We start from the raw sequence: 21,336 nt of genomic DNA on the forward strand, positions 1-21,336 counted from the left end.
CAGTGTGCCAGGCATTTCTCCAGCCTCATCCACACCCACAGCTGCACACCAGTTCTCTTGATGCACAGAGCTGTCAGAGCCAGGGACTGAAACCAAAGTGCACCCCAAAATCCCATGCATCCTGGTGCGTCCACCAAGCCTCCCAGAATCTCAGCCAACACCCGAGCGTAAAACCTATAGCACATAAGCCGCTGACCACCTATTATCACCAGCTCTGTCCCGGAGTAAAAAAGAAGAAGAAGAAGAGTCTCTGCTCCTACCTGAGGGTGGCGCTCTCCCCTTGCCGGACGGTCACGTTGTCCATCGCCTTGGGGAAGGTGGTATCTCCGCTGCGCACTGGCACTCCTGCGGGCACAAGGAAGAGGAGCCTGAGACACAGGACGACCAGGCACCGCCAGGGCAGGACTAAGCACCCACCGACCCCCATCCTGGGCTTTCCTCAAGGCAAAGATATATATATATTTATTAAAACAACCAGAGAGATGGATGGAGATTGGTTTGACAGGGACACCTCGCGGTGCCAAGTGTGGGCACAGAAGGGGAGGAGAGAAAGTGACGATGAGGAGGGAGAGGGCGGCGGAGCCTTTAGAAATCCAGTTTTTGGGTTTGCAGCTTTAGAGATCCGAGCCTCCCGAAAGGCATCCAGCGGAGTCCCAGGGAGGAAGAAGAAGTGGCCCCCCCAAGGTGGCCAAGTTGCTGCGCGCCTCACAAACCAGAGCTTCCGATCAAGAGTTCGTGCATCTCACTTTGCTGGAGGAAGTGCGCTGCGCTCCGGCGCGGTAGGGCACAGCCGGCGCTCCGCAGCCGCGCAAGGCGACACGCTCCAGAGCGGCCCCTCCGGCCGGAGTTCCAAAAAATAAAACTCGCCGCAGAAGAACTCGGGGAATGGGTGGGGCGAAGAGGGGGGGGAGCACCCCCGGAGTAATCTCAGAGGGAGAAGCGAGAGGCCTCCTGCTCCAAAAGCTCCGACGGTGCCACAAGGCAGGATGGAAGGGAAGGTCCGGCCGCTGCCGCCCGGCGCTGCGGCTCGTGGTCGGGAGCGGATAAGAGCCTCTTTCCGGCTCAGCTGTGCTCCTCGCCGCCGCTCAGCGAAGGGAGGCTGCGAGGAAAGGCATGGCAAAGCTGGCGGTGCCGGCTGTTGCTGCTGCTGCTGCTGCCTGGACCAGGGCTAGGTTCAGCATCCCGGATGCGCTCTGCCTCCTGGCTGGGCGCATCTCCTTCTCTACCGAATCGCAGCCTCTCGCGCCGGCTCTCCGGAGCACACACACGCATCGGCTTGCAGGGGTTGTCATGGCAGCAACTCCATCATCGCTGACCAGCACTTGGGCTCCGCGGCACAGGCAGCGCCGCTCAGGAGCGCAGACTTAGCACATTAATCTCAGCCAAGGACACCGGGGATGGGGGGGACTCTCCTTGCTTTTAACCCTCGCGGCGCCGGCGGGTGCACCTTGGGACGCCGGAGGGGGGGGGGGCTTCTTAACCCTTGCGGGCCCGCTCCCAAACAACTAGCTCGCTGTGTGTGTGTGTGTGTGTGTGTGTGTGTGTGTGTGTGTAGTATTCGAGTCCTGCATTTTTCTTTACAGGCGGCCGCGGAGCTGTTGGCACTGCGACCTACTATCCCGAGGTCTGACGGGGGTGAGGGTGGAGGGTGAGTGAGTCCAGAGTGGCATCCAGCCAACTTGGTGGATTTTTATTTGAACCCTGGGCTTTCCTCCCTGACTGCCTCCATCCGCTCTCGAAGTGGATAATGCAGGGTGAGGATGGAGTGGCGCAGAGGCTAAAGTGCAGGGAGAGTGAGGTAGAAATCCTGTTTGGATGATAAACCTGCTGGAGGCAAGCCACTCTTTTTCTCAGGCCTCAGTTTGCCCAGCCTGAAGTATGGGAATAATGATGGCTAGTTATTCTAATAGTTGTTTTGCATATGATGTTATTTTATATCACACCCTGTGTTTCTCTACTAAAGGATAGCTGTCTAAAAGTCTTGAATAATAATAGTAATAATAATAATAATTCTACCTTACAGGTCTTCCCTATTCCTGTAACTTGTTTCAACCCCTTTAATGTTTAATTTTTCATTGTTGCAACCTGAACTGGGACCTGATGCTGAAGGATGGGTAATAAAGCAAATAAATATGTAAATTAATAATATGAAGATTACTGTTAATAGGAAAATGCCCAGAGCACTCAAAGAATCACTAGATACATTATGAGCATGATGGAAAGAAACACAGCTGAAACTGCCAGGCATTTTCTGTTCCATGCCAGATGCCTTGAAAAAGGTGTTGACGCTACACACCTTGCTTTTTGCTACTACCCTACAGCTGGGAAACTTATTTGCTACGTACATTGTATGGTCAGCCAACCACATATGTTCTCTGGGCATACCAGTGAAAAGAACAAAACTGCAATATTAAAAGTACAATACAGAGCAGCAGAAGCAGCATGGAAAACTTTTCGCTCTCCCTCAGATATACAACAAAATACAAACCACAGAATTGTGGAATTCTAGAGTTGGAAGGCACCCTGAGGATCATGTAGTCCAACCCCCAGCAACACACCTGGCCCATACAGGGATCAAACCAAAAACCTTGACATTGTCAGCATCACACTCTAACCAACTGAGAGGCCCAGTTAAAAGAAAACACAAAAGGGTTTGTTTTTTTTAATGACCTGGATGAAGAGAAAGGACATGTTCATCTAGAGCAAAAAAAGATTATATGGATGGTATCTCCTGGGCTGCTTTGGGGAGGCTATTCCATACCATAGATGCCACCACTGGGGTACGCCACCTACAAATACGTTTTTTAAACAGAGGTAGGACAGCCATCTTGCTAGGAATTTCTTTGGTGTGACTCCTACATTGCAGGTAGCTTGATAACCCTCCTTGTCCCTCTCAACTCTACATGGTCTCTTCCAATTCTACAATTCAATAATTCTATATTGCAGCTAGTTCACAGTTAGCAACATGTATGGGCAGACACAGCTCACATTGTTTACTCCACCTTGCCAGCAGATGATGATAGGCACCCCCCCTGCATTGCTATTCTGGCCACTTTACAGAGTGAGAAACTGAGGCATGATTCACAGCTAAGAAAGTCACTGGCTGCTGGAAGTCAACTCTTCTACAACAAGAGCTGGGTGCAATCATTTCCAGCACTGAGTGCTTCTAGGTGACCTGTTTACTGACCATTCATCTTGATATGTTTGCAGGAAGATAGACAGAGTCAGCTACTTTACTGACCATTCACTCTTATTTGTGCAGAGGTTAGACAATGTTGCATGGATTGAATATGATCTTTCCAGTGCATTTTCCCACCCCTTTCCTTACCACAAAAGTCTGATTTGGGGGAGTGGAGGGGAATTGGTGTTGTTGTACAAGAGTCCTGAATCAACCTTAATTGTTCAACCCAAAATTTCCACTTTGTGATTGAATCTCACCTGAAAATAGCAACAACCAATGAGTGTTTCGTTTCCCTCTTCCTAGCCTGCCTGCTGCCAAAGGCAGCCAGCTCAGTTAGAAGCTTTCCTATCTTACAACTCAACAGCATCCCATTTGTCTATAAGTAGCAACTCTTACACTCTCTGCTTCTTTGCTAACTGAATTATTATTTCTATATATAATCGCCTGCTGGTAGAAAGTGCAAGACATAAACAGTCCCGGGGGATTTGAGTCCTTTATCTTGAAGAGAGAGCGGCAAAGGCAAGCTTCAGGAGACAGCAGCCCCCTTGACTTACCCTTCCCTTGGCCCAGCCGCCAGAGCCATACATTTCACTCGTCTTTGGCAGCCTTTCCAGGTGCCACAAAATCAATCTAAGATGCTTTTCTCTCTCATACTAAATGCTCAGTCATTTGGCTCAGATCAGGATCAGCTCCCCCGTGAGTCCATCTAGGCTTCAGGCCACAATCACACCACACATTTAAATCACTGTGATGGTTACAATTCCTGAGGACTGTAGTTTGTTAAAGGGGCTGAGAGCTGTTAGGAGACCTCCTGTTCCCCTCCCAGAGCTACAAATCCTAGGGTTGTTAAACAATCCACCCCCCTTCTCATGAAACTGAGGGAACTGTAGTTCTGGGACAGATTCCAATCTCCACTCAGCCCTGAAGCTGGCTGGGTGACTGGCTTGGGCCAGTGGCAGTCTCTCATCCTTACCTACCTCACAGGGTTGTTGTGAAGATAAAACAGGGGAGGTGAGAACCATGTATAACCACTTAGAGCTCCTTGCATGAAAAGGTGTTATAATAAAGAAAATTAAAGAAGAGGAAATGCACCAGCAACCCAACATAATTTTTCATAAAATGTTCATGTCAATTTATATACATAGATGCATTTTAAAAAAATATAAATATAAATGCAACACGTGTCACTAAAGTTGGGATCACTGTGACCAGGTGAGCTCTGTGCTTGCATAATCTACTCTCGAGGTGCCACTCATGGGAAGCTTCAAGGGCCCTGTTCCCTCCCTACTTAGGGTTCTTTGGGTGGTATCCAACTAATGTGTTTCAGTACAAGGATTTCCACTGTTGCAATTAGGCTCCAGCCCTTTCCCTCCTCCTATGCACTCCCCATGCCCTCCTCAAATCTGCTCTGGAAGGTTTGGGGGGGGGGACTCCAAAACAGATGTGGGGTTGGGGCAGAGGCAGAAAGACTTGCACTGATGGGAAGCTTGCTTAGCACTACCATGGATGCAACCTATTATCTTTAACCTGAGCATACAGTCAATCTAGGCTGCGGAGAACGGCAAAGTTTACAGAATACTAAAAAAGGAAACTTCGTGTGTGTGTGTGTGTGTGTGTGTGTGTGTGTGTGTGTGTAGAAATCATTAAGGAAGCAATTCCCTTGATGAAAAAACACACACAGAAGATAGACCAGTGAGGAATGACCACAGAATGCAATGGAGTATCCTGGGGAGAGGATCCAGGTGCAGCTTGTCTAAAGTGGCATGATGTTCCCAACACTGGCCATCCATAAGAACAGCCTGCTGGCTCAGGCCAATGGCCCATCTACTCACAGAATTGTAGAGTTGGAAGGGACCACAATGCAGGAATCTTTCGCCCAACATGGGGCTCAACCCACAACCCTGAGATTGAGAGTCTCATGCTCTCCCAGCTGAGCTACCCAGCATCCTGTTCTCACAATGGCCAACCAGATGCCCACAGGAAATCTGCAAGTCGAACCTGAGCACAAGAGCAACTCTCCCCTTCTCCACTTTCCAGCAACTGGTATTCACTGCCCCCAACCAAAGAGATAGAACATAGCTATCCTGGTGAGATTCTCCTCAGAAGCTTACAGGCAGGGCATGAAGGCAAGGTTCCTTGACATCTTGTATGCACAGCAACACTGCCCCTGAACGTGGAGGTTCAATTTAGCTGATAGCCACTGAAAAGTATTCCTCAATTCTCTCAGTGTGTGGAAGGATGGAGGTAGGAATGAAAGCTGTTCACATTGTTGACAGCAGGCAAGGGGTACCTTTCTCAGCCTGAGGGCCACATTCTCTTGTAGGCAACATTCTGAGGGCCAAAGGAAAATGGTGGGCAGGACCAGACACAAAAGTGGGTGGGGCGCTGAATGCATGTTTTACAGTCTACACATACTCACACACAGAACCGTAGGTAGGTGATCTTGTGCCCCTGGCAGAACCTTCCAGATTGCGCCCCTAGCCATGGACTTATTATTTCTGCCTCTCCTCCAAACCCCACCCCCTCCACCCATTCAATTCACCCTCTATTTTCTTATGAGGCAATAATTGATATTTTTATTTATAGACATATTTATGGACATATTTTTAGTCAATTTTGTGCCCCCTCCTCACCTGCGCCCCTGGCGGGGGCTCACCTTACCACCCCCTAGCTATGGCCCTGCACACACACCCCTCTCCATCTTCTGTCCAGGCAAGCAAGGCAAAGGATCGGAATTCAAGGGCACATTCCAGCCAGACTAAAACTCTTGAGGTACAAAGCAGGGCCAGGGATGGGTGTAACCCAGGGAGAATTCTGAGGGCCAGTGAGAGAGGTCCAGAGGGCAGCATTTGCCTGAGGTTCCCACCCTAGGTTTACAGCAAGTAAAGGAACCCTACAGGGGGAAACAACAACAACAACCAAGGTCTTCTTTTGTTTCCTTTGCAGGTTAGTCCCTAACTCCCAGCCATTTCCATAGCTAAAAGGGAGGCTTTGGAAAATGCACCCACTCCTTTGCACCCAGGAGTCCGCAATTCCACGCACGTCGGGCACCTGCTGGCTATCAGCCATCTCCCACCTTATTAAAAATTGCAACCAACACGAGTTGGATTCCAAACTGGTGACCTAGATGTGAAAGGATCCATAGCCCCATTACTAATCCCCTGAGTCATCCAATACTCGGCAAACTATTATTTAATTCGCTAACTGTGCTATTTAATCTCAAGCATTCTGAGATACGCCAGGCAGAGAAGACACTCTATAAAATAATAAAGCTTTATTATTATTGCTTGTGCTGATGGGTCACAAGAGGAGGGGATTTCTTTCCAAGCCTGTTTATTTCCTCACTTTCCAATCTCTTTTTAAGATTACTGAGTGCGTGGCTTTAGCACTTGTGAAAGAATGTGGATTAAGAGCCTGGGAGAATAAAGCATGGAGAGGTTTTGTTTTGTCTTCTCATGGTCTAGTGGGCGAGGGGGGGAGAGAGAGAAGGGGGTTGGGAATCAACGTTGCACAGTCCAGTAGTTCTAAGCAGAGTTGTAAAGCAATCATTCCCATCTGGAAGCCAATATTTCATTCTAACAGGGGTGTAGAACATTTTGCAGCCTGAGGGGTCTGCAATCCTTCTGTGCAGGCTTCTGGGAGCTGCATGCCAGAAGAGGGCAGGGCCAGAGGCTAATGGGGATGGTGCAATTAATGCAAATTTTCTACCTCTGTGCAACAGGCAAGCAAGAAGCATTGCTAGACACATTCCAGCCAGGCAAAAACATTCAGGGAGGAAGTGCAGCAAGAGCAGTAAGGGGTGTGGCTGGGGAGGGAGGTGGTCTGGGCAGAGTCCTAAGGATCAAATGGAAACATGATTGTTCTTGTTACTATTATTTTATTTATACCTCACCCATCTGACCGGGTTGCCCCAGCCACTCTGGGTAGCTTCCAATATTTATAAAAACATAATAAAACATTAAACTTCAAAAACCTTCCCTATGCAGGACTGCCTTCAGGTGTCTTCTGAAGGCTTATAGTTACAGTGGTACCTCAGGTAAGAACTTAATTCATTCTGGAGGTCTGTTCTTAACCTGAAACTGTTCTTAACCTGAGGTACCACTTTAGCTAATGGGGCCTCCCACTGCCGCCTCACCACCGCCACATGATTTCTGTTCTCATCCTGAAGCAAAGTTCTTAACCCAAGGTACTATTTCTGGGTTAGCAGAGTCTATAACCTGAAGTGTCTGTAACCTGAGGTACCACTTACTTATTTCCTTGGCTCAAGAGTCGCATAATTCCATACCCTCCAACATTTTTCTGATGAAAATAGAGATGTCCTACAGAAAAGCAGGACATTCCAGGATCAAATCAGAAACCGGGACAGTTTCTGTAAATCTGAGACTGTCCCTGGAAAACAGGGACACTTGGAGGGTCTGCGACAGGTGCAGGACTTTGGGGCAAATGTCAATTTGAAGAATGGGCAAAAGGGGTCTCAAAGTCAGAAGTGCTAGCTTACTTTATTTTTTAAGTGAAGAAATATACATTATACCTCTAAAAATGACCTCCCACCTTGTCAGGCCATTAAATTCAGCATCTAGGCTGCTTATGCATTATAGATTTAAAGCACATGCCTTACCACAGAGAATGTGGGGAACTGTAATTTTTAAGGGGGCCAATAATGCTTAGTTGACTCTCTCGTAATCCATGGCATGCCCTGCACCCTTGTCAGCATCTGCCCCATACATTTAAAGAACATGGCTTCCCCCAAATAATCCTGCGAACTCTATTTTTTTAAGGGTGCTGGGATCATAGTCCTGCAAGGGATAAACTACAGTTCCCATGATTCTTTGAGGGAAGGCATATATGCTTTAAATGTATGGTGTGCATGCAGCCTTAAATGACTTAAGTGCATTACTGCAGAGAGGAAAATGTGCGGTCGGAATGCCCCTGTGCTCACAGCAAGGATAGCTATCTAAATCCACCGCCAACCTAGCATACACTTTTTATTACTCATTGCTTGCTGAAGAATTTTCTCTGCCAGCTGTTCATTTATTTTGCAATAGCCTGTTCAGCACTGTTTTCTAAACAGTAATCTAGCGGTAGATTCTGAAGTGCAGAAGCTCATCATGACAGCCTCATAGCTATTGTGGAGGAGAATCCATAGTCTCTCTCCCTCTCCCTCTCCCACACATTCACACCCCATCCAAAAATGCAAGCAGCATAGTTATCCCACCTCTTAAGGCCCATTGGTTCCTCATTTGTTGACCCCCACCCTGCCACTGTATGCCTACCATTATCTGCCCTGCCTCATGTCCCCAGTTACCAAGAGCTATCACTGTTTGCATGCATGCATGCATGCATGCATCAAGACGCAATTTGTAGATACACAGGAAGGGGCAGAAACTAGAATTATTGCTACCTCCCCAAGAAGCAAAATAGGGTCAAAGCGATAGGTAAGGAACTATCCTTGCAATATCAGGACCACTAGAGAGAATGCTATTTTCAATTGGCACTTTGGACGGTGAGTTTTCTTTTGTCAACAGAGTTTGGGGAGTTTTTCCAAATGGGCAGATTATAGCCTCCTTTGTTGAGAGACAAAGGAGTTTATCTCCAGGGGTGAAGTCAAACCACTGCTTAGCAGCACTGAAGTGACTCCTCCAGGGTTTAACATAAACCTGGGCAGTGTGTATGGCAGTGTGTGTACAAGACTTCCTTCTCAACCTTGCTGACGTGGTCCAAAGGAAAGAAGAACAATACATATGGCACCATCTTGGCAGCAGGAGCTGCCAGGAGGACTTTTATTCTCCTGAAGATGTCAAGGCAGCAGGTATGGCTTTTTCCTTGGGGTTTACTCCTGAAGCCTTTCTCATGAATGTGCATCACTGCAAGGCAGTGGAGGTTTAAGGCCAGAGTTTTCCTTCTCCTAGATGGGCTTCCTTCCCAGGTTGACGAGCCCCATCTGCCCTTCACTTCCCTCTACAATATGTGCAGAAAGCACCTTCTTGACATTGGACCCACTATTGGTCTTGTCCGCTCAATCCGCTGGAGTCTATCTTCACATGCGGGGGAAATCCCTAACCCACCAGGGGTTTGTGACTCATTGACTACCCTCACCTGGTTTAGCCAGCCAATAGAAGCCATTTCCTGGGGTGCTGCTATTGTCACATGCTGACAGATTCTAGGAGTCACAGGTGAGAGCTGAGTGCAGGGTAGGGACCAAAGGTGGACATACTACCCCAGAAGGAGCATGACCAGAGGCAATCCCCTTCCCTTAACACCCCATACTCCCCACCTGGCTTCATAGGACTTCCCCAATAGCCAGAACATTCTCTCCCCCCCCCCCCGGACTGGAAAAAATAAATAGATCCTCATTTTATGCTGATTTTGCTTGAGGGGCTCAATACAATTGAAGCTTTGCGTTGTGCAGCCAGGTGTGCAAAGCAGATTTGGGCATGGTGAGCAGGTGTGGGTTGGGAAGAAAGGAAGCATAAGCTGGAATTCAATCGAAAATGCTGTTGGTGCACTATTATAATTTTCTTATAGAACATTACAAGTTGAAACGAGGAAAAGGAGGAAGGGGAATTGAAGGACCTGTCTTTCATGTAACTGCCGCCCACTGAGTGGTCTTGACCATTGAACTTTATATCACACTTTCTCATCACCCCCACCTTGAAGATTAAGGTTTAGAGACTAGAGCGTGAATGAACAACTGCCAGAATAGGGTTATCAGACGTCCCCATTTCCCAGGGACATTCTCCAGATTTTGACAAATTCCATCCCCGGAATGTCCCCGGATTTCATCTAATGTCCCCGGGAAACACAGCAGCGGCAGTCTCAGCAGCCCGGAGCAGTTGGCTCTGGCTGGCTTCAGGGCCTGCTTGGAAGTCCCCATATGATGGCGGTGCAGGGACTCTAAGATGCAGCTTCAAGGCTGCCTCCACTTTCCCTCCGAAAGGCAGCGGGAAGCCTCGCTTCCCAGCTGAGGGATCCCCACCCCCTCCTGCTTGCACACAAGTAGGAATGGGATTGGGGCTGCTCCGATCGAAAGAGAAGAATTGCGCTGCCTGAGCCTCACTGCTGCCGCCGCTCTCAGCCCTCCTTCTCTGCCTTCCATGCTTGACCCACTGTGCACTGCTTCCCCACCACCACCAAAGAACCAACAACTCAGGAGCTCCCAGGTTCATGGAGAAAGAAGATAGAAGCCTCAGAGGAAGGGGAAACATGGTGGCTGAGGTCAAGGCAGCGGCTGCCCCTCTGCTACCATCATCGCTGCCCAAACAGGTAGTAATTAAAGTGCCCCCAGATTCATTGAAAAAAATCTGATAACCTTATGCCAGAAGGTAAATCAAGGCAACAGTATGTATGCACAGGTTATATTGTGGTGCAGCAGTGGTGGCTTGTGCCCTTTGGAACTGGCAGGGTGTACCTTAGGGAGGCTAACAGTAGGTGAAGCCAAAGGCAATGGCACTTTGAACCACATCCAATGACAGGCAGTGTCAACTAATATTAGTTTTGTTCCCATTGTCCTTCCTGTTTAATACTACAAGGGCAACACCAGAGCCTAGAGAAGAAGGAGCAAACTAACAAGTAGTATCACCCCCTGGGGCAGGTTCTAAGTAAGATGGCATGCAGGCAGGGGCTGACCGAGGTTGGTGGGGCAGTGTCCCACTGACCGTAATGGGTCAGTCTCCACTGGACAGGAAGGCTTCCTGATGGTGGCTTAATACCGTTAAGGGGCATTCAGAGGTGCTGGCATTTTGATGTATACCTATCTAGAAGCGCATATAGAAAGAGCTGACTGATGCCATCTGCTACTTCCAGCAAACATTGATTATTCAGCTAAGGCACCCCACTCCCATTCCCCCAGAAGCAGTAAAACAGGGAGGAGTCCAGGACTGGAAGCCGATGACATCAGTTCTGAAAGCGGCCACCAGGAGAATTCCCCTGTTTTGTCTGTTGGATCTTTGATTATAGCATTTTAAATGAGAAACCACCTTGAGGGTAATGTATAAAACTTAGTCCCAGACAGACAGACAGTGGATTTGGAAAGCTCTCTGATCTTCACAAAGCTTGAAACACAGCAAACATTTCCAGCATTTTTCTTCTTCAGCCAGGTGCTAGCTGTTAGCTAGGGATGTCTGTAATAAAGGAAAGGACAGCACCCCCTCTATTGGCCAGAACGCTGCAGTGTGCTCAGTTCAGCAACTAACAATCAGCTACGAGCCCAGACTGTCCATCTCACTTCTTCCAGTTTGCTAGTTGTCAGAAGCCACAGTAGGGGAGAGGGCTCTAGTGCTCAGGTCCTGTTAGTGGGTTTCCTACAGGCATCTGGTTGGTCACAGTGAGTACAGGATGCTGGACTAGGTGAGCCATTGGAGTCGACAGCGGAGAGTGCTTTAACTGCACCTAGTGGACGCACACACACACAGCTGGGGCGGGGGTGTGGAGGGCAAAAGCAGCCTGCTGCATGCTGGTGACACCAGCCCCAAGCCGCTTTGCGAAGGTGGACAGCTCCTCCCCAAGCCAGACCAGCTTTGCGAGGCTGGGGAGGGCAACATGAAAAGGACACAACAGCCATGTGCCCTTCAATCCCAGCCCCTCAGGGGCGAGGCTGCAATTGAAGGGTGCATGGCATCCTTCTCACACTGCCCTTCCCAAGCTGCTTTGAGAGCCTGGGATCTGAATGGCCTGACCACATGAAAGACAGGTTTGTGTGCAGCAAGTTGAAGCTGAAAGCTGAATGCTGGAAGATTGAAGACAAAAGAAAGCACTTTTTCACATAGTGCCTAGTTAATCTATGGACTCACTCCCACAAGAGACAGTGATGTCCACCAACCTAGGTGACTTTAAATACAAATTCATGGGGACTGGGAGCTATTGATGGCTACTAGACATGATGGCCGTCCTCTGCCTCCACAGCTGAGAGGCAGCAATGCTTCTGAATACCACATGTGGAAGCTGGCTCTTGTGCTCAAATCAGGCTTGCTGGTTTCCCACAGGCATCTAGCTAGCCATTGTGATGACAGGATGAGGGACTAGCTGGGTCCCCCTTAGGCATGATCCAGCAGGCTCCTCTTCATACGTTGGATCAATGTGTTGAAGAACCTGCCTTGGGGCATGCCGGCTTGTTGACAGTGTATAAAACTTTTGTGCTCTATCATTCAACATTAACACACACACTCATCTTGCCTACGTCTTCCCAGGACACGTGGTGCTCTGTTCCAGGTTACTGGAAGCTCTTTAAACCAACGGGAAGCGGTAATGAGGTACATAAAGTATGAGCTTTATTGATTGTGTCTGCAGTGCAGCACTCAGCAGACTCCGTAAGTCCCCCATCAGCACAACAGAGAGACGACAGCAGGTTCTCTTGTGCTCAGGTTTCTTGGTTGCCTCCGAACCCTGTTCTGATCCAGTGCGCAGAGATGAACCTTATGGATGTAGCACTAGCATTTAAAGAACTCTCATATAGGATTAGTTTTGAAATGAAGGCCTCATTTGGGAGATGCCCCCATTCAATGGGAGAACATCTGCCTTGCAGGCATGGAGCCCAAGGTTCAATCCCAACCATCTCCAGGCAGGATTCGGAGAGACTCCCTGTCTGCAGTTCTGATGAGTCACTGCCAGTCAGTGTAGACATGAATGAATTCACTAGACAATTGGTCTGATGCAGTATAAGGCAGCTTCTTATTTTGTGACATTCTATGCCAGGTGTAGGGAATCTTTGCATACCTTCTAACTTTTTCTGATGCAAAACTGGGATGTGCATTTTTTGAGATGAGCTCCCGGGGGAGTCACATGATCCACACCTTTCTCTAGCCCCCAGAAAGGTTCTTCGGGGGGGGGGGGGGTGAGAGTACAGCATGAGAGAAAGGGGGAAACCCAAAATCACAGCCAAGATCTGGTACAGGAAAACGGGATGTCCTGTTTTTTCCAAGTAACTTGGAAGGTATGTTTTTGGCCCTCCAAATGTTGCTGCACTACAACTCCCTAGCAAGCATGGCCAATGACTAGGGATGATAGGAGTTGTAGTTCAGCAACATTTGGAGGGCCAAAGGTTCCCCACACCTCTTCTGTGCCCTCTATTCTACTCTACTCCATCCTTAACTGAGGAGAGTAGAAGGGGGGGAAATGACACATTGATCTATATGTGATCACATCATGGGGAAATTACTTACTTACACATGTAACAATTCTCTAGTTGTTCTTAATTAAATTTATACACCACCTTTTCTCCAAGGAACTCAATGTCCTATATATTCTCAGTGTCCTGCGTAGGGATGGGAGAGCACTCTTGTGCTCAAATCTTGATTGCAGCTTTCCCAGAAGAGGCCTCTGCTTGGCCTCTGTGAGAATAGCTATTGGCTTAATCCAGCAGGGATCTTCTTTTTGTTCTTATGACAGAGAGTTTCTAGGCTACAAAACCAACTCGTAGCAAGAGTTCTATGCCACCTGGGTGGACACTTCCAGTTTTAACTAGTAAGGGCAAAGGCAAGCGACCAGTTGTCCAAATCCAGCCTAACATTTGTGGGCCAAATCATTTTTGAACTGCACCCTTCCTTTCACAGTGGAAGAGAAAACCCAAGCTCTCCTCTGGAAATCATACATGCTCTTTGATGGCTTGATGCAATTTAACGCACGTGCATTGCTGGAATGCTCCAAGACTCCGCCGGGCTCCCTGCTCTACTTCCTGGGCTCCCTCCCTCCTCCCTTCTACCTTCCCGTTTGCATCTGTACAATGTATACATAAATCAGCCTGTCACAGCTCGTCTTGTCCCTGACAGCTGTAATTGCTTCAGGTTTTAAAAATATCTATAGACAATAAACACAATAAACACGCGCGCGTGCATTTTTTTTTCAAAAAAAAAAAAAAGGAGAGAGAAAAAGAAATCACGGGGGGTTTAAATTATACAACAGCTTCAGGGGAGAAGCTGGCAGCTGAGTCCAGCTGTGAAGGTGCTGGGGTGCGGTGCATGTGTGAGAGAGAGTGGGGGTGGAGAGAGAACTTCTTATGTTGTCTGGCAGAAAAGCAGGAGAAAAGAAGGAAAAATATCAGCAACAAGGAAGGTTTCTGGCAGAGCAGGGGAGCGAGGCTCAGAGCCTGGCACCCGTTCCAAAAGAGGAAACAGTGTTTGTTCAAACTAACCCATTTACAAAAGAGCAAGTCACAGTACAGTGGTACCTCGGGTTAAGTACTTAATTCATTCCGGAGGTCTGTTCTTAACCTGAAACTGTTCTTAACCTAAAGCACCACTTTAGCTAATGGGGCCTCCTGCTGCCGCCGCACCACCGCTGCACCATTTCTGTTCTCATCCTGAAGCAAAGTTTTTAATCTGAAGCACTATTTCTGGGTTAGCGGAGTCTGTAACCTGAAGCCTATGTAACCCGAGGTACCACTGTAAATGAAAACCCTGACAGTCCTGGGCTATGCAGAGGACAGAGTAGCAGGCTTCAAAGAGCAAGTGAGCCATTTCCTGCTTTCTAACAAGGCTAAAGGACCCCCTTGCCTGGCAGGCAGCAAAAGTAGAGTGGCCAACCACAGGTAGGGTCTGATGCTACACAACATATGGCTGGAGGAAGCAAGCCTATGTATACAAGGTCAACATGGCCAGGTTTAAACATCTGGGTGTTCACAACAGGGTCCAAAGGTCTAGTCATCCTCTGCCTCTGGGTCCACATTATTCCTTCCTGTGCTTCATGGGTGAAAATAGGGACACACATTGATAGCATCCTTATTCTGATTGGGAGGGCCTGGGTTGAATTTTCTCAGGAAAGAACTCCCCACTTAAATGCTAGAGACTATGGGAGGACACTGGACCCTGCAGAATGCAACTCACACCAATGACCTAAGCAAACAAACACCAATTGATTCCCCATAGGAGAAAGATTAAGGATAAAATAGGGGAAGCAGTTGCTTGTCTCATTGGAACTGTTAGGGTGGATAGGAGGGAGACCAACAACAGGGGGAGCCTGAATCAATGACAGGCAGAGCCAACTTATTTTAGTTTTGTCTGCATCCTCCCCTCTGATGATTTCTACAAGAACAACATTGAGACTAAGGAGGAGGAAGTTGATGGGCAGAACCCCTCTTTGGACTGGTTATAAGGTAGGTAGATCAGGGGCTCACTGAGGGCAAACCAAGGTCACTGAGGCTGTGTCCCATACACTCTAATGGACCATCCCCCACTATTACTAATATGCAATTACAGTATAAAATTCCCACAATTTTCTGGGCTACATACAGATTCCCCTGTCCCACTGCCCCCCAGAAGCAAATAACACAGTAGTGATCACCAAACAGCTGCTAGATTTTCAGAAACGGCTGTAACTTTGTGTGAAAGATTACATAAAATGTGGAAGTTACCAGGTCAGGAAAATGGGATACAGTGCTGTCTGAATGAAGCCTAAGAAAACCCAGGAAGTTCCAGACAATTCAACAGAGGTCCAGAACATTCTGCTTCCTGTTCAAGCACTCCATTTCTCCCTTTTGTTGCCAACAACGAAAACAGCAAAATGATTGGCACATTAATGGGGTTTTGACATGCACAAGGCTCACTTTGTTGGATGGGGTTTTTTAACGGTATTAATGATATCACAATCACGCCATTTGTTGAATGGGCTCCAATGCCCTCCATTTATAATGAATGAGCTCATCTCACCTGCTGGCCTCTGTTCCCCCACCTCCCTTCTCTAAACAGTTCTCTGACAAAAGCAGCTATTTGCTGAGCAAAGGTGCGTATTGTTCAACTGCTGCCAATCCAACTGGGCATATGCCATGGAACGAAACCCAGAATTATAAGAAAGAAAACACTATGCATTCAGAGTGCCTAACTGCTTTGGTTCCCATTACCGCGGTGAGTAATAAGCAAAAGGCTCTTAGTAGGGAAAGTGTTAAATTCGTTACCCATGCAATAAAGAAAATGAGAGCAGAGCGCAGACGAAACCAGCCCCCAAATCGCTAGGCTTTAAAGGGCAAATTGAATGTTCATTTTTATGACTAGGCGCCCAGTATAAAGTACATGTGCGAGAGGGATCAGAAGCAGAGAAGTTCCAGTTAGGCTTTAGGGGAAGGTTCCCAAATGGACAGTTAATTTAAATTTAATGGGACACTTACTGTAAGTTTAAATAAATGCCCGTTAAATATTAACAGCGTCTTTATTGGGGGATTGACGGAGCTTCTTGCATTGTTTTTAAACTCCATAATTATGTGCACAATCAGCACTGTTTTTTCAGGGGAAACAATGGCAGAGGATACTTTGGGTACATCTAAAGTGTGTGTACGTAAAGTGTACCTATATTTAGGTAAAGATAAAGGACCCCTGGACAGTTAAGTCCAGTCAAAGGCGACTATGGGGTTTCTAACAGCTTTCCGGGTCTTGTGGCCAGCAGAACTAAACTGCTTCTGGCACAATGGAACACCATGGCGTAAGCCAGAGTGCACAGAAATGCTGTTTACCTTCCCACCGGAGCGGGAAGGTATCTACTTGCACTGGCGTGCTTTCGAACTGCAAGGTTGGCAGGAGCTGGGACAGAGCAACGGGAGCTCACTCTGTCGTGGGGGTTTGAACTGCTGACCTTCTGATCGGTAAGCCCAAGTGGCTCAGTGGTACAGACCACAGCACCTTACCATTACGTGTGTGTGGCAGATCATATATGACAGATCATTGGAATAAAATTTCCCATACAGCAAAGAGTAGCATTGGGAAGGTTGTGGATCTGGAAATCAGTCATTTGTTAGAAAATATTAAGCAGCTGTTAAAATCTACCAAGTGATCACAGGGGGATTCAACAGGGCTATGCATGGACCCCCCTGTCTCCCTGAAGACCCTGGATCAGGCCAGTTCACCCTCTGCTGCCCAAGTGACCACCTACCCCACCCTGGATCCATCTCCAAAACACTTTTTGGGGAAGGGCTACGTGATAAAGTGTTTTTAAATCCTATGTCAACATACAATTAAAATAGGATTTGGAAAAGGTTTTGGGGGGGCGGGGGGTGGATTACCAGCACCACACAGGATCACATCCTCCCACTGTTTAGTGGGAGGATCTGATCCTGCACAATGCAGGCTGCTGCTCCTTCACACATGGTTTGCTTCCACAGTTTCCAGCTTTTGGGAGCATTGGATGTAACCATTAGTCACAGGGTAGTTGCAAATCCCTCTAAAGTGGAGGTGGGAAAACATACAGTGCCGCACTGGTATTGGGCAGCTTCCAATGTTCCTGTGACATTAAACTAGAGCAAGGTCCCTTGCTCTTTTGCCATTACCTGACCAGGCTAATGGGAATTTCTATTTATTTTTTTTAATTTTTGTTTTGCAAGGAGTCCAACCACATCTAGGAGGGTACCACGTTGGCTACCCCAGAAATAGAGTGTCCTATCTTGAATAAGTGAGTGTCTCTATGCTGAAGCTGGTAAGTGAGAAGAGAACAGGAAAAGTGAGACGAGGGAGGACAATGTAGAAGTAAGACCAATGTTTACAAAGTCAGTAGTGTTACATTCAGACTAGGAAAAAGGCAAGTTTGACAATTTCAATCCCTTTCTGTTTCTCATTTTTCAAAACTTAAGTGCCATTCTACACATTTCCACATTGCTGAGCAGTTTTTTAACATCCCCAGAAAGTGCTCTGTTGCCCCCCAAGAGAAAACCTTACAGTTGCAACATTTGCTCTGGTGTGGCATTTTGCATTAACTGAAAAAAAAAAAAAATAACTTGTGTGTTGCCAAAGGATTGGAGGACCCTGAAATATTGTTTGCTGTTTGGTGGAATTTTGTTTTACATACAACACACACAGACACACACACAGCATTCTCTCGCCACAGTACAACATGAAATTTGGCTTTCCTAATGGTCTTACTCTACCATCCCCATTTTAAGTTTCTTCCTGATATCTTGAGATGCTTTTTTGTTATTTTTATTATATCACTTTGATTTACTTTGATAAAATCGTTTTTTAAAAAAAAGTCCTTATGAAGATTCAGCAGCATCTTAGTGTGAATCTCTAATAGGCAATTTATGTGTGTGCAATTTTGCCAAATAGGTGCATCACTGCAAATTTCCACAAGACTGCATTTTTCAAGTCATATTTACTGCTATATGCATTTTTATGCACATTTTGTCCCAGTGTATGCATTTTTGTACATGCTACTTGCCTGTATGCTTGCATTGCAAAATTCGTAGAACCATAAAATCTTAGAGCTGGAAGGGACCCAAGGGTCATCTAGTCCAACCCCCTGAAATGCAGGATTCTCAGCTAAAGCATCCAGGACAAATGGCCATCCAAGCTCTGCTTAAAAACCTCCAAGAAAGGAGAGTCCAGTTCCAAGAAACCTCCAAGGAAGGAGAAAAGTATGAGTTTCAAAGCATTATTGTGTTGCGGTTCACATATACAGTGTGGATTCAGTCGGTTTACCTTTAAATGTGAACAGATTCAAATCTCTTCCTCATCCCTAGACTTAGCCAGCCTGCTGAGTTCACAGGTGAAGTGAATTTTGCACTTCACAGCTCTCACGCACCACAAGGATACACTGGCTCTCAGCTGCAGGAGTGCCGCCCTCCCCTCTTGCCAATTGTTTCTCCAGTTTGGTCTAGTAGTTCACCCTAGCAAGGGAGGGGGGAAAGGGGGGAAGCAGCTGCTTTTTATTGCTAATAATGTTTCCAGGAAACCATAGCGCATGAAATAAACACTTTGTGTAGCACTTCAGTTTAGCGCTGACAGAACAAGAGCAAACTAGCAGAGTGTCTGTGGGGGAGAAAGGAGCTCTAATATCAAGCAGAGGAGAGAGAGTAGGCTGATAGACCTCCATGTCAGAAAATGTCATGAACCCTTCCACACACACAGGCTGTTTATGGCAAAACCACTGATCCAGCTGATGCTAACGAAACAAGGTGACAGTTCTCATCTCAGGTTCTGACTTCCGTTCGCCTAGATCAAAGTGCACAGCAAAATCTCTCCAACTAGAGGAGAGAACCATACAGAGCAGCAACTGAAATGAAATTGGGGGCGATGGCAGAGAGAGGCTAACATTAATGATATGCACCAGTTGAGCTTGGCGTTCGCTGAGCCATACCATTTCCCTCCCACCCACCACTCTCGAATAATATTGCCCCACATCTTTGTGAACCTGTCATCCCGTTTCCCTTCTCTGCCTTGCCACTGTGGGCAGGAAAGACACTGCTGGAAAGCGAAGAGGGAGGGGAAGATGACAGGCTGTGCATCTGGGAAACCTGCAATCTTTCAGCTAAACCCATGAAGCTGTCTTCTGGTTAGACCAGTGGTCCCTCCTAAGCCAGAATTATCTACTCAGAACTGGTGGCAGCTCTATAGGACTGCAGACAGGGATGGTTCCTACCTACCAGGCCTGCCTTTAGAGCAGGCATAGGCAAACTCGGCCCTCCAGAAGTTTTGGGACTACAACTCCCATCATCCCTAGCTAAGAGGACCAGTGGTCTGAGATGATGGGAGTTGTAGTCCCAAAACATCTGGAGGGCCGAGTTTGCCTATGCCTGTTTTAGGGACATTCTTATAGCTAGCACCTCATGGACAGGAAGCATCTAGTCTACTAGTGAGCTGCAGAGCCTCTCTGCTTGAAATAAAGCTCTCCTGGCTGCCCTTTCCTAGAATTGCAAAGTGTGCTGTTGTTGTATTAATTGTGGCAGATTGCAGCCAAACATAACTATGCATGGATGCTACTAAGTGCATGAAGGGGTTAAGACCACAGACGTAGATTCCTAGACTCAGCTAGGTCACGCACCCCCCCCCCCATGAGGGAGGAAGTGAAGCCTTCTCTTCTCTTCAGGGCATTAACGACAACAGAACCAACACTGTCGTCGTCTCAGAACTATTTGCATGAATGACAACCTCCATGAAAAGCTTCAAACACACTTACTTTTCAGTGCACATTGCACAGGGTAGTAGAACCTCCCCACAAACAAATCAGAACAAATGCTCAAGAAACATTGGCCATGGTGTAACCTCCATGCAAGCTTTGTGCAAGCAAATCAAGGCCATCTGCTGGAAGCCTAGTTCCCATTTTAGTTCTCCATTTACTACTTCTACTAAAGCAGGTCTTATGAGGAATGGTGGAGGGAGTTGGGAATGTTGATCATGAAGAAGAGAAAATTGAGAGGTGACATGATAGCCACCTTTAAATATCTGAAGGGCTGCCACATGAAAGAATGGGCAATCTTGTTTTCTGCTGCTTTAGAGGATAGGATCCAAACCAATGGATTTAAATTATAAGAGAGGAGATTCCAACTAAACATTAGGAAGAACTTTCTGGTGGGTTCTTCCTAAAAAAAGTTCAACAACATTTGGGGTGTCCTAGCCATTTTTTACTTTTTTGAAAGATGGCAACCCTAGGATAGCCATCTGTTAGGAATTATTTAGCTGTGATTCCTGCATTTCAGGAGGTTTATAGTAGATAACCCTAGGGGTCCCTACAGCGCTGCAATCAGATGATTTTATAAATGCATGCAACCTCTATAATGGCAAATGATCTCTCATGCACACACATGCACACACTTGGTGTGAATTTAGAATTGTTAATTAAGAAACTTCCATTGTTCAAATAGATGGCTCCTGCTCAGAAAGTGTCGTGCATGGCAAAAACCAAACACAACAATCTAGCACAGCATGTTCTCTATTCTCACCAGCCTCATTGGATGGCCATCTGTTAAGGATTCATTAGCTGTGATTTTTGCATTGCAAGGGGTTGGAGTAGATGACCCTTATGGTACCTTTCAACTCCACAATTCTATGATTCTACATCTTTTGCACTGAAGCCTCTCTCTCTCTCTTTTTTGCAAATCACATTTCAGTTCCTTATCAATAGCAGACTGGCACACAGGTGGGGGGCGAGGACGCTTTCATTTCTGTCCCAGTCTTTTAGGTATACTCTGCAAAGTCAACATAATTATCATGCACACAGTGCCACAGATGCGCATGGGGCTTAATCTTTAAATATTCATATATAGATTCAAAGGTGGGGTGGAAAGCAGATCCTGGGTGGCTCAGATGTCCCGAGTCACGCTGGCACAAGGGAAGTTATTAAACAGAATTGATCTTTGCTGTCCTTGGTTCAAATCAATATTACTTTAAAAGAGAGAGAGAGAGAGAGAGAGAGGAAGGAATCCAACAGAAATCTGTTGCACTGATTGTGAAGTGGCTTTGTTATGT

At 47.0% G+C, this 21,336-nt stretch overlaps 1 protein-coding gene across 8 annotated transcripts in view; it reads right to left on the bottom strand.

Annotated features, from left to right (window-relative positions):
* Positions 1-21,336, bottom strand: part of LOC309331117 (protein CEPU-1) — a 797,868-nt gene that overhangs the window by 333,659 nt on the left and 442,873 nt on the right. For all 8 annotated transcript variants that reach the window (XM_081843161.1, XM_081843160.1, XM_081843167.1 and 5 more), the window contains exon 2: positions 261-345. In XM_081843161.1, coding sequence (XP_081699287.1) covers positions 261-345 — 85 coding nt within the window. The remainder of the gene's footprint in view (positions 1-260; positions 346-21,336) is intronic.

Source organism: Podarcis erhardii (assembly GCF_964252035.2).
Source record: "Podarcis erhardii genome assembly, chromosome: 16".
Lineage (NCBI taxonomy): Eukaryota > Metazoa > Chordata > Lepidosauria > Squamata > Lacertidae > Podarcis > Podarcis erhardii.